The sequence below is a fragment of the Rhinoderma darwinii genome, chromosome 2, assembly GCF_050947455.1.
Source record: "Rhinoderma darwinii isolate aRhiDar2 chromosome 2, aRhiDar2.hap1, whole genome shotgun sequence".
NCBI classification, from domain to species: domain Eukaryota; kingdom Metazoa; phylum Chordata; class Amphibia; order Anura; family Rhinodermatidae; genus Rhinoderma; species Rhinoderma darwinii.
In genome coordinates this window covers 329,310,692-329,329,616 of record NC_134688.1, presented here as the reverse complement: position 1 = coordinate 329,329,616, position 18,925 = coordinate 329,310,692, and the positions used below count along the sequence as shown (strand labels likewise).

At 42.8% G+C, this 18,925-nt stretch overlaps 1 protein-coding gene across 7 annotated transcripts in view; it reads left to right on the top strand.

The window, feature by feature from the left end:
* The window catches only part of EPS8L3 (EPS8 signaling adaptor L3), a 169,343-nt gene that overhangs the window by 124,080 nt on the left and 26,338 nt on the right, over window positions 1-18,925 (top strand). For all 7 annotated transcript variants that reach the window (XM_075853658.1, XM_075853655.1, XM_075853657.1 and 4 more), the window contains one exon: window positions 2,392-2,482. In XM_075853658.1, coding sequence (XP_075709773.1) covers window positions 2,392-2,482 — 91 coding nt within the window. The remainder of the gene's footprint in view (window positions 1-2,391; window positions 2,483-18,925) is intronic.

Genomic DNA, 18,925 nt, shown 5'->3' with positions numbered 1-18,925 from the left:
TTACAAAAAACTGTTTAATAAAAAACTATTGAAAACAAATGTTCTTTATGCATGCCGAGCAATTTTCCCTAAATTAGAATAGAAAAAGTTATTCTTATCCTAGGCAATATATAGAAATGTAGACCATTACTAGTAATGGGGTTTCCCTTATAATCACCAGCTGCATTCTACAAGCTTAGCCATTTTGTTAAGAATAGGTATATTTCTTTGTAGTTCAGATAATGACGAGATCCAATTGTTACGACCAATTAGTTCTACTCAAAATACTCAATTAGATCAAAGTGATCATCACAAGGAGTACACCCATCTATTAATTTCAGTATTGAAATAAGGGGTGCATTTGAGGTCAATTTAAAAAATGATGGCCTATTCCAAGTGAATGGGACAGTGCTGCAATACCATGCACAGCCACTACGAAGGTAACGGCAAGTGAAAGTACAAACAGAAATAAAACCCAAGGTAAACAATTTAACCTACCAAGAAAAATTCACGACCATATATTTGTAAAATTACAAAAGATACTTTATTAATGTTCAATAAAAATACACGAAAACATGAATTAAAACCAAAACACATAAATAACCCTCACAAATAAGGAATGAAGTCAGAACACTGAAGAAGTGGATAGTCCAGATGATGACACGGTGTCAGGGTCCCCCAGAGACAATAGTAAGTAGAAATGTAGAAAAGTATAGCCTTATGGCTATATTACTATAATTGCCATGTGCTTATATTGATTGTTATGTTCTACTCACTTGTGCATACAAACTGTTTACATCCTGTTCATTTCTACTTACTATTGTCTCTGGGGGACCCTGACATCATGTCATCATCTGGACTATCCACTGCTTCAGTGTTCTGACTCCATTCCTTATTTGTGAGGGTTATTTATGTCTTTTGGTTTTAATTCATGTTTTCATGTATTTTTGTTGAACATTAATAAAGTATCTTTTGTATTTTTCAAATATATGGTCGTGAATTTTTCTTGGTAGGTTAAATTACTTATTTTCACAAGGACCATGCTATTATGTGGGGTCTTTGCTTGGTTTTTCCAAAATAAACAATGAAGAAGCTGGTCCGCTCAAATGAGCACCACGGCCCCTTCAAACAGTTGATCGGCGGGGGTGCTGAGAGTCGGAGCCCTACCGATCTAATATTAATGGCCTATCCTAAGGATGGGCCATCAATTTTAAAATCTCAAATAACCCCTTTAAACAATGGCAAATTAAGTGTCTGTTCAGATTGGCATTAAAGGGAAGGTGTCGCAGATTTTTTTTTTTATATATAAATTTGCTTTTAGTATATTATTAAAATACATTTTATTTGTGTTTTTGTGTTTTACTTTTTTCTTTTTTCGTACTTTTACTTCACTATATGGGGTGCCATTTTTTTGATCTCTGTATGTGTCGATTAACGACACATACAGAGATGGAATACGGCACATACATCCCCATAGAGAATGCGAATGGGAGCCGTTCCATTCACTATAGTGTACGCCGTCTGTGTGGGAACGGCGCATGTGCCGCTCCCACACATTCCAAAAGGAAGGTCTTCGGCAGAGCGACATCCGGCGCCATTTTCATGTGGACCGGAAGCCGCGGGCGGACAGTAAGATGACTACTTCCGGTCACGGCTTCCGGACATATGTTCCAGGCAGCGAAGACGCGAGGGGTAGGATCGGAGGCAGCAGCGGCGGCAGGAGCAGGTAAGTTATGATTGTGTATGTGATGTGTGTATTATTTTCGTGTTATACTGTCTGATTACCACTGTATCTAATCCTCCTACACTGTGTGCCGCCATTTTCTGAGCGAATGCACAGTGCAGAAGGATTAGAAGATTCAACCACCTCCTCCTCCTGGCACTAGCCAGGATAAGGGAGGGGGGATTGTATGAGCTCACTAGAGCGTGTGTGTCTACACCAAATTTGCAGCATAAAGCAATGAGGTTGCTTTACCACATTGCAATGCTGCAATTTTTTTAATTGCTCCCTCTAGTGACCAGCACATGGAAATGTTATAAATTAGAATCTAATTTATACTATTTCCTGACTTGTGAAAAAAAATAAAAAATTAAAACAATGTTTAATCACTTAAATACTAACTGTTTAACTGAAAAAAATAAATAAAAATTCTAGCGACACATTCCCTTTAAGAGCCTCCATTGGGATCCACCACTTTTCCCAATTAATTAACGGATACCTCAATGGAAGGGCCCAATTGAATAAATGGGGTTCATTGGTCGCCAATCAAATCTGTCATATGACAGATCTGTCATGGTTTCTATTACAAACTAAAGCCATGACGCCAGTGTGATCAGAGCCTAACTATTACAACTCATAACAAATGGCATTCTCATACCTCTTGGTGACGAGACACTAATTATATTTTACAGACACTTTCAGCCACTGCAAATGAAAGTTGCTTATGACTTTGAAGCCAGAAATGAACGTGAACTGTCAGTGAAGAAAGGGGACCGTGTAAAGGTAAGAAGCTTACAAAATCATTTGTGACAGGCTCAAAACGCAATGAGAACATATTTGTGATTCAATTTCATTCCCAAATGTTAGGAGGAAAGTAAAAATTTCAATGAATATTACAAATGTGGTGGAAGGGGGTGTTCAGGACAAATGTCATCAACCAATTACAAGTATAACTTAAAACAGATGAGTTATAAAATCACTCAGTATGATAAGAACATATGATAGAGATGACAGAAGCTTAAATAGAAGGAGCTCATATATTTATGGTTACAGCAATGCCTAAAAAATTTAAATCTTATATAAGTCAAGAGGTAAGTCACCACCCTCATTGTTAAGCAGCGTTTCCAACCTCCTCTTTTGCTTTTTCCTTGACAACAACCAAATATTACGGACAGCCAAATTTTTTTACAGACATTGGAATACCGAAATGCATCATTAAGATGATTAGTAATATGTGTCTATAACTCAGAATACAAATATAGACAAAACTAGCAATAAAGCTTGTTGTGTGAAAAAATATGAGCTCTAGAATAGTCTGCCCCTACTATGCCACCACTCTGTCCTCTGGGTATGCGATCACGGTCTCTTGTATGCCATCACTGTCCCCTAGGTAAGCCACCACTCTGTTGCCTATATGTTATAACTCTCCCCTGTGTGTCACCACTGTACTCCCTGTATGCACCTTGTGCAAAAAATACAGTGGACTCGAGAAAACTCTTGCTGGTCAGTTCTTTCATTTTTAATGAATCATTAAAATACAAAATGTGGAAGCATTTGCAGTACACTTGTACCCCTTCTGCCTTTTGCTTAATAGTTTTTTGTTTTTTTTTGTAGATAATTTTCTATATTGTTTTTGCTCCCCCATATCTATTATGCTGTCTGTATCCGCACACGGACCTCCAGATAGTAGTAATAATAATAATAATAATAATAATATAATGATGTAATGATTTTTATTTCTATAGCGCCAACATATTACACATCACATTACAATTTAGTGGGAACATGAACAGACAATATCAGACATTACATAGTGACAAAGTTAATTTACAATTCAACCAAGAGGAGTGAGGACCCTGCTCTCAAGAGCTTACATTCTATGAGGAAATAAGGGAGACACAAAGTGTAAAAGTATTTGTTCAGTACAATGGTTCAGCCATCTTTTATACACATGGAGTGGTAACATAAAGCTGCATGAGCTGATAACAGCCAGTATCCGTGTATGACGTACATGAAGTGCAAGGAATGAGAGGGAATCTTATTCTGATGACTAATGTAAAAGGGGGGTCATGGAAAGGAGTCAGATTGGGGAGTGTTATAGGCCAGTGTAGAAATATGTGTTTTCGGGGCACGTTTAAAACTGTGGATATTGGGAATTAATTTGATTGTCTGGGGTAGCACATTCCAGAGGACTGGTACAGCACGAGAAAAATCTTGGAGACGGGAGTGGGAGGTTCGGATTATGAAGGATTTTAATCTAAGGTCGTTGGCAGAACGTAGAGCGCGAGTAGGCTGGTAGACAGAGATGAGGGAGGAGATGTAAGGAGGTGCAGCACTGTGGAGAGCTTTTTGGGTGAGAGTAACAAGTTTATATTTAATTCTGAAGGGGATGGGCAACCAGTGCAGTGACTGGCACAGATTACAGGCGTTTGGGTAGTGGTTAGTCAGAAAGATGAGCCTGACTGCTGAATTAAGGATAGATTGGGGAGGAGAGAGTTAAGTGAGGGGAAGACCGAATAGTAATGAGTTATAGTAGTCAAGACGAGAGTGAATCAGTGCACCAATTCGAGTTTTGGCTGTTTCCACAGTAAGAAAAGGGTGCATTCTGGAGATGTTTTTGAGGTGAAAATGACAGGAGCGTGAAAGTGATTGAATAGGAGGAGTAAAGGAAAGATCTGAGTCAAAAATAACCCTGAGACAGCGGGCGTGCTGCTTAGGATTTATGGTAGTGCCACACACTGAGATGGAGATATCTGGTTTAGGTAGGTTAGTAGATGGTGGGAACACAAGGAGTTCCATTTTAGAAAGATTAAGTTTCAGATAGAGAGAGGACATGATGTTAGAGACAGCGGACAGACAATCACTGGTGTTTTGTATTAGAATAGGGGTGATGTCATCGGAAGAGGCATATAATTGGGTGTCCTCAGTGTAGAGATGGTACTGGAAGCCAAATCTGCTGATGGTTTGTCCAATAGGGCTGTGTAGAGAGAAAAGAGGTGAGGACCTAGGACTGATCCCTGATGAACCCTGGTAGCAAGTGGAAGAGGAGAAGTAGAAACAGCAAATGACACACTGAACTAGCGGTCAGAGAGATAGGAGGAAAACGAAGAGAGAGCTGTGTCCTTGAGGCCAATAGATCATTTGAGACTTTAGTAAGGGCAGTTTCTGTGGAGTGTAGAGTGCGGAAACCAGATTGTAAGGGGTCTAGAATGGAGTTAGCAGAGAGATAGCGAATAAGGTGAGAGTAGACCAAGCGTTCCAGGAGTTTGTAGATGAATGGCAGATTAGAGACTGGTCGGTAGTTAGTCACGCTGGATGGGTCAAGAGTTGTTTTTTTCAGTAATGGGTTTATAATGGCATGTTTAAAAGAGGAGGGAAAGATACCAGAAGAAAGAGAGAGGTTAAATCTTCTAGTCAGATGACTAGTGACAGCTGGGTAGAGGGACTGGAGGAGGTGTGAGGGGATAGGGTCACTAGGGCAGGTAGTAGGACGAGAAGATGAGAGGAGCCTAGAGACTTCTTCTTCTGTTATTGTGTCAAATGCTGAAAGTGAAGAAGTGGGGGTGCGGAAGGAAAGTGGATCGATGATACTAGGGGACTGCGAGATAATATCATCCTGGATGTTGTTCATTTTAACTTTAAAATAAGTGGGCAGGTCTTCAGCACTGAGACCTGTGATTGGTGTCTTCACTTTAGACTAAGGAGGGAGTGAAAAGTATCAAAGAGGCGTTTTGGATTATTAGATAGTGTGGAGATGAGAGAGGTGAAATAGACTTGTTTGGCGCAGTGAAAGGCAGAGTTGTAAGTTTTGAGCATAAATTTGTAATGGAGGAAGTCTGCAGCCAAATGCGATTTTCTCCACAGGTGTTCGGCACATCTCAAGCATCCCTGAAGAAAGCGGGATTGAGGCGTGTCCCAGGGTTGTCGTCGTCTTTGTCGGGTGGTTCGGAGTGTAGGGGGGCTGCTTCATCCAATGCATTTTTGAGAGTGTTATTGTAACTTTTGGCAGCCAGATTGGGACAGGAGAGGGAAGAGATGGGGGATAATGAGGACTGTAGACTGTCTATGAATTGCAGTCTTGATGGCATGTCGATCTATGTATGTCTGACAGGTAGGCATGACCTAAGGCATATAATATTTGATAGTAAGGCCTTATTCACACGAACGTGTTTAACGTCCGTGATATGCGCGTGAAAATCACGCGCGTCGCACGGACCTATGTTAGTCAATGGGGCCGTTCAGACAATCCGTGAATTTCACGCAACGTGTGTTCGCTTCGTAAATCTCACGACATGTCCTATATTTGGCCGTTTTTCGTGCATCACTCACCCATTGAAGTCAATGCGTGCGAGAAAATCACGCGAAGCACACGGAAGCACTTACGTGTGTCGCGCGTAGTTCGCGCAACTGTAGATCAAGAAATTAAGGAAAAAATAAAAGCACTTCCTTAATTTCTTTTTCTAAACATCAAAACCGCGTGTCATAAGGATGGGATATGTGTGAAAATCACGCAGCCACGCACCATTCACTGATGACACACAGAACTGCAACGCGCGCAAAATTCACACGTTCGTGTGAATAACGCCTAAAGGAGAGAAGGTTGTGGTCAGAGAGCAGGTGAGGAGTGGTAATAAAGTAATAAACTGAGCAGAGCCGGAAGAAGACCAGGTCAAGCGAATGTGCATCTTCATGTGTAGGAGAGTTAGTAAATTGTGACAAACCTAGTCGAGGAGGTTGAAGATAGTAACTGGGAGGCAGATGGGGAGTTTGGGTTATCAATGGGAATGTTGAAGTCACGCATGATGAGAGTGCGTGTTTCAGTGGATAAAAATTGTGGAGGCCAGGCAGCAAAATGATCCAGCAATTGGCGGGGTGAGCCCGGGGCAGGGCCGGTTCCAGGTTTATGTGGGCCCTTGGGCGACACAGACTTAGTGGGCCCCTCTGCTGGGAAACTCACGGCGGCAGTAAAATTCCAAAAATCGTCACTTTGTGCCCCCATATAGATGTTAGGCCCTGTTTATGCCCTCATATAAAAGTTAGGCCCCCAGTTTGTACCCCAATAAATTTAGTACCCTCTGTGCCACACAGCCCCCCTCCCAGGTAGTACCACACAGCACCCTCCTCCCAGGTATTGGGACACAGCTCCTGACGTCACTGTCTATATATGGACAGTGTTGTCAGGGGCAACTCCCAGTTCCATAGTCCTGGGCAGAGCCCTACTAGCACTCTGCCTGGGAGTGGCGTAGCTAAAGGATCATAGGCCCTGGTGCAAGAATTCTGCTTAGGCCCCCCTACCCAACATCACCAGACCCCTGCGCACGCCTATGCCCAGCTGCCTTGCCTGACAGAGCCCATGAATGCCCCCACGGTATAATGACCACCCCCATAGCTTCCCCCCACACTGTATAATGCCTCCCATAGCTGACCACCACAGTATAATACTTCCCATAGCTGCCCCCCACAGTATAATGCCACCCATAGCTGACCACCACAGTATAATGCTTCCCATAGCTGCCCCACAAAGTATAATGCTCCCCATAGCTGCCCCCACACAGTATAATGCCCCAGTAGCTGACCACCACAGTATAATGGCCCCCATAGCTGCTCCCACAGTATAAATCCACCACATAGTATAATGCCCCCCATAGCTGTCCCCCACACAGTATAATGCCCCCATAGCTGCCCCCTACACAGTATAATGCCCCCCATAGCTGACCACCACAGTATAATGCTCCCCGTAGCTGCACCGTACAGTATAATACCCCCCTTAGCACTCTGTCTGGGAGTGGCATAGCTAAAGGATCATGGGCCCTGGTGCAAGAATTCAGCTTAGGCCCCCCCTACCCAACACCACCAGACCCCTGCGCATGCCTATTCCCAGCTGCCTTGCCCGACAGACCCCATGAATGCCCCCACAGTATAATGACTCACCATAGCTGCCCCCCACACAGTATAATGCCCCCCATAGCTGACCACCACAGTATAATGCTTCCCAAGCTGCTCCCCACAGTATAATGCCCCCTATAGATGACCACTACACAGTATAATGCCCCCCTACACAGTATAATGCCCCCCATAGCTGACCACCACAGTATAATGCTCCCCGTAGCTGCCCACACAGTATAATGCCCGCCATATCTGCACCATACAGTATAATGCCCCCCATAGCTGCCCCATACCGTATAATGCCCCCATAGCTGCACCATACAGTATAATGCCCCCCATAGCTGCACCATACAGTATAATGCACCCCATAGCTGAACCATACAGTATAATACCCCCATACAGTATAAAGCCCTCCATAGCTTCTACATACAGTATAATGCCCCCCACAGCTGTCCCATACAGTATAATGCCCCCCATAGCTGTCCCATACAGTAAATGCCCCCATACAGTATAATGCCCCCATATGTACCTAATAGAAAATAAAACATAATTACTTACCTACCGACGTGTGGAGGATCCTTCTCCTCCTCTGCACTGTCCTGTGAGTGACTCGTCACTACATCGCACCTGCCTGTGCTGATCTGAAGAAATGGTTTAAGGTGATTCAGGAAAGTTAATGGGAGCTGTACATGGGTGAGGGAAGGAGAGAGGGACTTATATGGACAGAATTTTCCAAAGGCCTAAATGGGCGGTAGGATTGTAAACCAACAACAGCTATAATGATGAGTGCGGTAGTGAACATGTTTTTTGTATTTTGTTTGAAAACAGGTAAATTATTAAATGTAATAATTAGAATGCATGCAAGTTTGTTTGTTTTGTCAATGCAGCTTATCTGTCACTTACCCTTTCTAACTGACATGTATTTCATGTCCGTGTCACGCGCTTTAAAACAACGGACGTCACACGGACCTATGCAATTCAATGGGGCCATTCAGACATACAGTGTTTTTTATGTTTTTATGCAGTGTGTCCGCTGCGTGAAACTCACTGCATGTCCTATTCTCCTGCGTTTTTTGCGCATCACGCACCCATTGAAGTCAATGGGTGCGTGAAAATCACGGACAGCACACGGACGTCATCCGTGTGATGTCTGTGATTCACGCAACAGTTGCTAAAGAAGTGATGAGAAAAAGAAAACCAACTCCTTCAGTTTATTTTGCTGACGTGAAAAACGCGTGACATACAGATGACATACACGCTTAAAAAACGCAGACACGCACCGTACACAGATGTCACACAGAACTGCAATGCGCGGAAAACGCTGCGTTTTGTACGCACGCAAAACGGACACGCTTGTGTGAATAAGGCCTTAGACAGAGATGACTTCTGCACTCGTGCCACCCCTGCAGCGAGTGACGCACTGAGCCCGGGGAAGCCCTTGACGTCACAGTCCATATATGGACAGTGACGTCATTGACTACTCCTGGAGCAGAATCCCCTGCCATAGCGTTGCCGATGCTCTGGCCAGTGATTCCTCTCCTAGAAACCCCTGATGTCACTGTCCATATATGCACAGTGACGTCAGGGGCTCCTCCTGGAGTGGAATCCCCAGCCACCGTGTGGTCAATGCACTGGCTTGGGATTCGCTCCTAGAGGGAGCCCCAATGATGCTATTTATGGGTGGGGAGGTAGCGCTATATACAGGCGTGGTGGCGCTATCTACATGGGATCTACAGTGAAGGAAATAAGTATTTGATCCCTTGCTGATTTTGTAAGTTTGCCCACTGTCAAAGACATGAACAGTCTAGAATTTTTAGGCTAGGTTAATTTTACCAGTGAGAGATAGATTATATAAAAAAAAAAAAGAAGAAAATCACATTGGCAAAATTATATATATTTATTTGCATTGTGAACAGAGAAATAAGTATTTGATCCCCTACCAACCATTAAGAGTTCAGCCTCCTCCAGACCAGTTACACGCTCCAAATCAACTTGGTGCCTGCATTAAAGACAGCTGTCTTAAATGGTCACCTGTATAAAAGACTCCTGTCCACAGACTCAATTAATCAGTCTGACTCTAACCTCTACAACATGGGAAGACCAAAGAGCTTTCTAAGGATGTCAGGGACAAGATCATAGACCTGCACAAGGCTGGAATGGGCTACAAAACCATAAGTAAGACGCTGGGTGAGAAGGAGACAACTGTTGGTGCAATAGTAAGAAAATGGAAGACATACAAAATGACTGTCAATCGACATAGATCTAGGGCTCCATGCAAAATCTCACCTCGTGGGGTATCCTTGATCCTGAGGAAGGTGAGAGCTCAGCTGAAAACTACACGGGGGGAACTTGTTAATGATCTCAAGGCAGCTGGGACCACAGTCACCAAGAAAACCATTGGTAACACATTACGCCGTAATGGATTAAAATCCTGTAGTGCCCGCAAGGTCCCCCTGCTCAAGAGGGCGAATGCACAGGCCCATCTCAAGTTTGCAAATGAACATCTGGATGATTCTGAGAGTGATTGGGAGAAGGTGCTGTGGTCAGATGAGACTAAAATTGAGCTCTTTGGCATTAACTCTACTCGCCGTGTTTGGAGGAAGAGAAATGCTGCCTATGACCCAAAGAACACCGTCCCCACTGTCAAGCATGGAGGTGGAAACATTATGTTTTGGGGGTGTTTCTCTGCTAAGGGCACAGGACTACTTCACCGCATCAATGGGAGAATGGATGGAGCCATGTACCGTCAAATCCTGAGTGACAACCTCCTTCCCTCCACCAGGACATTAAAAATGGCTTGTGGCTGGGTCTTCCAGCACGACAATGACCCGAAACATACAGCCAAGGCAACAAAGGAGTGGCTCAAAAAGAAGCACATTAAGGTCATGGAGTGGCCTAGCCAGTCTCCAGACCTTAATCCCATCGAAAACTTATGGAGGGAGCTGAAGATCCGAGTTGCCAAGCGACAGCCTCGAAATCTTAATGATTTACAGATGATCTGCAAAGAGGAGTGAGCCAAAATTCCATCTAACATGTGTGCAAACCTCATCATCAACTACAAAAAACGTCTGACTGCTGTGCTTGCCAACAAGGGTTTTGCCACCAAGTATTAAGTCTTGTTTACCAAAGGGATCAAATACTTATTTCTCTGTGCACAATGCAAATAAATATATATAATTTTGACTATGTGATTTTCTGTTTTTGTTTTGTTTTTAATATAATCTATCTCTCACTGGTAAAATTAACCCAGCATAAAAATTCTAGACTGTTCATGTATTTGACAGTGGGCAAATTTACAAAATCAGCAAGGGATCAAATACTTATTTCCTTCACTGTATGGCACTATCTACAGGGGACACTGTGGTGCTATCTACGTGGGCACTGGCACTAGGGGCAGCTAAGGGGGCATTGTACTGTATGGGGCAGATAAGGGGGAATTATACTGTTATGGGGCAGCTAAGGCGGCATCAGGGCTGGCCTTAGGTTGGATGGCGCCCTATGCGGGACTCTCTATTGCTGTCCCCTACACAAACCAAAAATTAACCACATATATAGATATGCACATACTGGAACATATATACTGTACATACATAAAGACAGATATTTAGACATACAGGCAAATATACATACACACATCTGGAATATATACATACAGGTAAATATATAGACGTACAGACACATATACACACATACACACACATACACACACACACAGAGACCGGCAGAGAAGTACACAGACAGGAACATATACAAATACATATAAGGCGCATATATACAAGCACAAAGACACATTCACAAACAGACCCATATATACCCAGTACAGATAATGTAGTAGATGTTAACTGCAGACCTATGTAACACCACAGATAACACAGAGTGATAACTCTCTGAGTACAGATAATGTTGTAGATTTCACTTGCAGTCCTATGTAACACCACAGATAACACACAGTAATAACGGAGTACAGATAATGTAGTAGATGTTACCTGCAGTCCTATGTAACACCACAGATAACACAGTGATAACTCTGAGAACAGATAATGTAGTAGCATTACCTGCAGTCCTATGTAACACCACAGAAAACACAGTGATAACTCTCTGAGTACAGATAATGTCGTAGATGATAACTATACCCACAGCCACATATAAACACACACATACAGAGGCATATATATAAGGGGAAGCAGGGTTTATAAGTGGCAGCAGTGTATATAAGGGGCAGCAGAGTATATAAGGGGCAGCAGAGTATAGTAGGGGCAGCAGGATATATAGGGGCAGCAGGGTATATAACGGGCAGCAAGATATATAAGGGTCAGCAAGTTATATAGGGGTGAGCAGGGTATGTACGGGTCAGCAGGGTATGCAAGGGTCAGCAGGGTATATAGGGGCAGCCGAATATACAGGGGGCAGCAGAGTATATAAGGGGCAGCAGAGTATATAAGGGGCAGCAGAGTATATAAGGGGCAGCAGGGTATATAGGGGCAGCAGGGTATATAAGGGGCAGCAGAGTATAAAATGGGTAGCAGGGTATATAGGGGCAGTAAGTTATATAAGGGGCAGCAGGGTATATAGGAGGCAGCACAGATATCTTCATTTTATCGGTTCTATTCTAATATTGAACACACACTTTTACAAAGAGACATAAACACATGCAGAGACACAAACACACACACACACACACTGTAAGATATACACATAGAAACACAGGGACACATACTGTATACACACACACATACTGTATACACACACATATACACTCACCATCTCTCCTTTCTGACAGGATCACAGGCTTCTTGCAGGATGGGCTGTGGGCGGAGCTTGTTTCCTCCTCTTCTCTTGTTACTCGGCTCTTATTTACTCTGTGTGTGTAACCGAGAACAGAGCACAGAGTAGAGGCAGAGCCCAGTGGCGCCTCCTACATTATGGGAGGGTGCAGTGCCCTCTGCTCTGCCTCTACACAGCTCGCACCGCCCTAAGGCCTGCCTTGGGTGGCCTTATACTGTACGGGTGCAGCTATGGGGCATTATACTGTATGGGGGAATTTGTGTGTGCATTACACTGTATGGGGGCTTCTGTGTTTTCTTTATACTGTATGGGTGCATCAATGGGGGCAATATACTGTATGGGGCCATGTGTTGGCTTTATACTGTATCGAGGCAGCTATAGGGGCATTATACTGTGTGGGGGCAGCTATTTGCCATTATACTGTGTGGGAGGCCCTATGGGCATTATACTATGTGGGGGCAGCTTTAAGGGCATTATACTGTGTGTGGGGGGGTTCTATGGGGCCTTATATTGAGGGAGGCCCTATGGGAGCATGACACTGTGTGGGCTGAACCAGGCGTGTATGGGCGTGGATTGGGTGGAGTTATAGGTGTGCACCGCATCGGTTGTTCCTCTTTGCAATACCATTTAGGAGGCATGGTAATACATTGCTCCTTGTCTCTAGATATTGTTGTCATGCCCATAGCGGCCAATCAAAGTTCAGATTTCCTTTAATTAAACTGATCTGGTGAAATGAAAGCTGTGCTTTGATTGGTTGTTATGGCCAACAAACAGTTTTTCTTTTAGACCGTTTGGATAAATCTGCTCACTCAAACAACACATTTCTTAAGGGAGCTTGTCACCAGCATTTTCACCACATCACGCTACCTTGAGTTACCCTCAAGTTACATTTTTAATAGGTCTTGCAGGGGCCACATATGTTATATAGGAGTAAACGAACATGTATAACTTCTTTTAGGACTACAAAATATTTGTATTATTTTAGGGCAAAACAGCAACTGAGAATCCTTCCTTATCCCCTTCCCGCTGCAGCCACTTTTGACCTCCCTGACAGCCTTATTTTTCAAATCTGAGATGTGTCACTTTATGTGGTAATAACTTTGGAAGGCTTTTACATATCCAAGCGATTCCAAGATAGTTTTCTCGTAACACATTGTACTTTAAGTTAGTGGAAAAATTTGGTCGATACATTCAGTATTTAATTGCGAAAAACACAAAAATTAGCATTTTTCTAAATTTAAATGTATCTGCTTGTAAAAAAAAGTTAGTAATACCAAAATAGTTGCTTATTAACATTTCCCATATGTCTACTAGATTAGAGTGGCATAGTTTTTTGAACATCCTTTTATTTTTCTAGGACGTTACAAGGCTTAGAAATTTAGCAGAAATTTTTCACATTTTCAAGAAAATATCATAAAGGCTATTTTTACAGGGACCAGTTCAGATGTAAAGTAGTTTTGAGGGCCTTATATATTAGAAAGTCCCAATAAATCACCCCATTTTAAAACGGCACACCTCTCAGTATTCAAAACAGCATTTAAAACGTTTCTTAAACCTTTAGGCATTTCACAAGGAATAAAGCAATGTAGAGGTGAAATTTACAAATTAAATTTTTTTGCAGAAAATAAGAATTAGTCTTACCGGTAATTCGGTTTCCATGAGTCAACCATGACGACACACAATAGAAGGATGATCCCTTGACCTTTGTAGGGACAGGAACTGAGAGAGGTTAAAAGGCCTCCCACCAGTGTGTACCATATGACTACACCTTAAGGAACTAGCTAATTGTATCTGTATGTTAATGTCACATACCAGTAAGAAGTTAGGGTGGGTATATGTATGCCGTCATAGTGGACTCATGGAAACTGAATTGCCGGTAAGAGTAATTCCTATGTTCCACTTCGTCCCCCATGACGGTACACTAGGGGAATACCAAATGAGGTGGTTTAGGGTGGGAATACCGCATAGAGTATTTTGCGGCCAAAGGCTAAGTCTCTACTGGATGAAATATCTAGCCTATAATGTTTTGCCAAGGAAAGGGAGCTAGCCCAGGTAGCTGCAGTACAAATCTGGTATAAGGAGCCCCCCCTTTCTGCCCATGATGTAGCGGTGGATCTGGTGGAGTGGGTTTTGAAGTTTATAGGTACTGATTTTCCCTCAAGAGAATAACAGTCTTTAATTGTTGTTTTAATCCATCTAGCTTTGAGGTCTTCTGACCTTTATTTTTCCCCCCAACTTGGACAAGGAGGTTGGAGTCTTTCCGCCAATCTGCAGTAATCTGTAAATATTGTAAAACTGCTCTTCTAACATCAAGACAATGAAATTATTTTTCTTTTTGTGTCTTTGGATTTTGACAAAACGATGGACGAACAATGTCCCGATTTCTATGAATGTCTGAGACAACTTTCAGGAGAAAATTGGGATCGAGTCTTAACAATTCTATCATCTGTTATCCTAAGATATGGTTCATTCCTAGATAGCGCTTGTTTTTCACAAAGTCTCTTTGCTGTGGTTATGGTTACTAAAAAGGCTACTTTAAAGAATGGTTATGGAATCAATTGGTTCAAAGGGAGGCCTGGTTAGAGCCCCGAAGACAATTCCAAGCTCCCACTACGGAGAGGTCTGTCTAATAGTTTAAGGCCCTATTACTATAATAGTATAATAGAATAAGGCCCTATTACTTGTATAAGGCCCTACTACACCGGCCGATAATCGGCCGGTGCAGCGAGCGCCGATCAACGTGACATCATTGATCGGTGCTCCTTTACTCCTGTCAGAAGGAGCTATGGATGGGGACGAGCGGTCATTACTCTGATCGCTCGTCCCCATACATTATTATCCTTTTGGCAGCGCGTGTCCTTGCTTACACAGGGAGATGTGCTGCCAACAACTATAATATTTAACTTTTTTTTAAATGATACGATCAGCAGATGATTGAGTGTTTGCTCGTTCATCTGCTGATCGCTGCCCTGTTTACACAGGGAAATTATCGGCAACGAGTGTTCTATGAATGCTCGTCTGCCCGATAATCGGCTAGTGTAAAACCTCCCCTTAGTCTTGAGGCTGCAGACATGAATCTTTTTACCCACCTGCGTTCTGCTAGTTGGGTGTCAAATAATGTACTCAAGACTGAGACTTGTACTCTGAGGGTGCTTGGTCTAAGACCTAGATCCAGTCCCTGTTGTAAAAAGTCCAGAATTTGTTGAATGACTGGATTATTCTGGTCCGGGGGTTGGTCTCCACACCAAGAGGACATTTTTTCCCAAATTTTTAGATGAATTGCTGACGTAACTGGTTTACGGATAGCTTTTAGGGTTGTTATTACTTTCTGAGATAAGCCTTTTGCCCTGAGCAGTGTTCTCTCAGGATCTATGCTGATAATTGAAGGTTTTAGAAATTCTGGTGTCGTAACAGCCCTTGTAATAGCAGATCCTGTTTTAAAGGAAGTTTTATAGGATCTTCCAGTGCGAATTCTTTTACAATCGGGAACCAGGCCTTTTTTGGCCAGAAAGGGACATTCAGAATTAGTTTTAGATTTTCCCTGTAAACTTTCTGAAGTACTCTTGATATCATCGGGAACGGTGGAAAGGCGTAAGATAGATCCAAGTCCCAAGGTTGGGATACAGCATCTATGCCTACTATTTTGAGGGTTTAGGGAGAAGAAAAGCTCGGTCTTGGAATTTAGTTTGTTCACAAACAGGTCTACTTGAGGAAATCCCCATTGGCATGTGATCTGGAGAAAGACTTCCTGATTTAGAGACCATTTGCTCGGATCTAGGTTCTTCCTGCTGAGAAAATCTGCTTCCATATTCTCTCTGAACCCTTCAGGTGGATGGCTGATAAAGTAGATTTTTCTTTGCCCAACAAAATATTTCCAGAGATAGTGAGAGTAGGGTGGGAGACCTGGTACCCCCCTGGTGTCGTAGAAAGGCCACTGTCGTCATGTTGTCTGATAGCATTTTGAAATGGTTGTTTTGAAAAGCAGAGGAAGCTACCTTCAGTGTCTCCCAGACTGCTCTGAGTTCTCAGTAATTTGAGGATCGATTACCTATAGAAAATGGCCAAGTCCCCTGAATATATTTGTCTGGAAGTTAGGCTCCCCAACCCGGTTTGCTAAAATCTGTTAGAATGGCGATTGCCGGGAACTGATGCCAAGTTGCCCCCTCTCGAGATTTGAGCGTTCCGTCCACCAATATAGAGAGGATTTTACCCCCTGGGTTATTTTTATCTTCCAATCCAGGGGCGATTGTTTTCTGTCCCATGAAGAGAGTATCCACCTTTGAAGTGGACGGGAATGGTTTTGGTTCCAAGCGACTGACTGAATGCAAGCCGTCATCTAGCCCACAATACTCATTGCCGCTCTTATTTTGTAAGAGGTGGCTTTTTGACATTTTTATTGATATTGAAAACTGCATTCCGTCTTTTTTTCCTCCGGTAGCAAGGATACTTGGAAGGTAGAGGCCAGTAGAACACCTAGGAATTTTGTCTGAGTGCGCGGAGTCAGATCTGAAGTATGAAAATTTATAATCCAGCCCAGCAATGCTAGCTGGCAATGCTAGCTTCACCTGAGTGGAATGGATCTCCTGGGTGTTTACTGTAATTAGGAAGTTGTCCAGATAAAGGACTATAATAATTCCCTGTCTGCAAAATGATGCTATCACAGATGAAATCCCGAAAGGCAGATCTGTAAACTGATAATGGACCACCTCGCCTGATGAGTTTTTTACTGCAAATATTAGGAACTTCTGAGAGGAGGGATGAATGGGGATGTGGTAGTAAGCGTTCCTTCAAATCTAAGGTGCACATGTAAGCCCCTTTGTTTATTAGGGGAGTCATAGATGCTACCGATTCCATCTTGAACCTCCTGTAAGTTATCCAACTGATGAGAGGTTTCAGGTTTATTATTAGCCTGTAGGAATTGATTGGCTTTTTTTAAGCAAAAATAGAGAGGAGTAGTGACCTTCTCCCCACTAACCCTGTGGTACTTGAGATATTACCCCTCCCTGGTGTAAGTCTCTGATGTTGACCAACATCATCTTTTTTAGGAAATGTGAGGGCTGTGTGGTCAAAGTAAATCTGTTTGAAGGAAGAGTTGAAAATTCTATACTGTAACCGTTCTTTATTATGTCTAGAACCCAAATGTTTTGGTTGATGTTATTCCATAGACTGTAGAATTTTAGTAACCTACTAAACTCTGACCCTGGCGACATGGTCTGTTCTCTGGTCCATAATTATTTGGGTTGAGTAAGAAACCTCTAGCTCTTCCTCCTTTGGGGTAACTCCAACGACCTGTTTTACCTTTCCCTCTATAGTTCTCACTCTGAAGTCTCTGGGAACGAAAGGGATATTTTCTTTTTGTCGGTTTATCTTCTGGAAATCCCTTTTTTCTATCTGACTCTTTCTCTAGGATTTTGTCTAGGTCTGGGCCAAAAACATATTCCCGCTGGAACAGAATATTACAAAGCCTATTCTTTGAAAGAGTGTACCAGTTTTGCCAGTATCTTAACCAGAGAGACCTACTTGCAGCATGGTTAAGAGCCCCCTCCTTGGCCGCAAATCTGATACATTCCGTCGAGGCATCTGCTAAAATCCCTGTTGCCGCTTTTAGCAGAGGAATTGATTCTACTAATTGGTCCCTGGGTACTTTTACCTTAAGGTGGTTCTCTAGCTCGACTAACCAGATAAAGAGGGTTCTGGCTACTGAAGTGGCTGCAATGTTAGACTTCTTACTAAACATAGATGCTTCCCAGGCCTTCTTTAGACGACAATAAGATTTCTGATCCATGGGGACCGTTAATTGAACTGAATCCTCAAGGGTGTTTGTTTAACTACCTTTGCCATCTGGATATACATTTTAGGAAAATTGTCCCAGACACTTGTATCCTCCTCAATAAAAAGGAGACTATTTCTAAATTAACGGGAGACCCCCAGCCTTTTTTCGGCGTTTTTCCATTCGTCATTTATTAAATCAGTCAGATTTTCATTGATTGGAAAAACAAGTTTTTTCTTTGATTTTAGATTACCAAACATCTCATCCTGGATGTTCTTTTGTCTTAACTTCCTCAATATTCATTGTACCCCTGATTGCTTTTAGTAAATCATCCATGTCTTCAGTAGAAAAGTAGTATTTCTTATCGACGTCTTGTTCTCCCTCTCGATTTATGGATCCTAATTGATCCATCTCCTATGAATCTCTAAATGAACAAGAGGCCCCTTCATTGTCTCAATCAGATGGAGGTTGATTTACTAATTTTGCCTTTTTATACGGGGGAGAAATGGCCGCGTACTGAGGCTGTATTGATGATAAGGAGGATTGAACTTCCTCTCTGATCATAGGACGTAGGTCTTCCATAATGGAGGGTTGTTCAGCTTTGATGAATTTATTAAAGCTCCCCTGCTTAAGTTTCTGGGATCCCTCTTTCTCAACCGGATAAAAATGAGAGGGGGGGGTGGAGACCCAGCTAGTACAGCTTTACAATGATATACCAACATATTATCCCCCTGGTGAAAAACTCATGGGAGTGGACAAGGCAGGAGACCTCAGATTCTACAAAC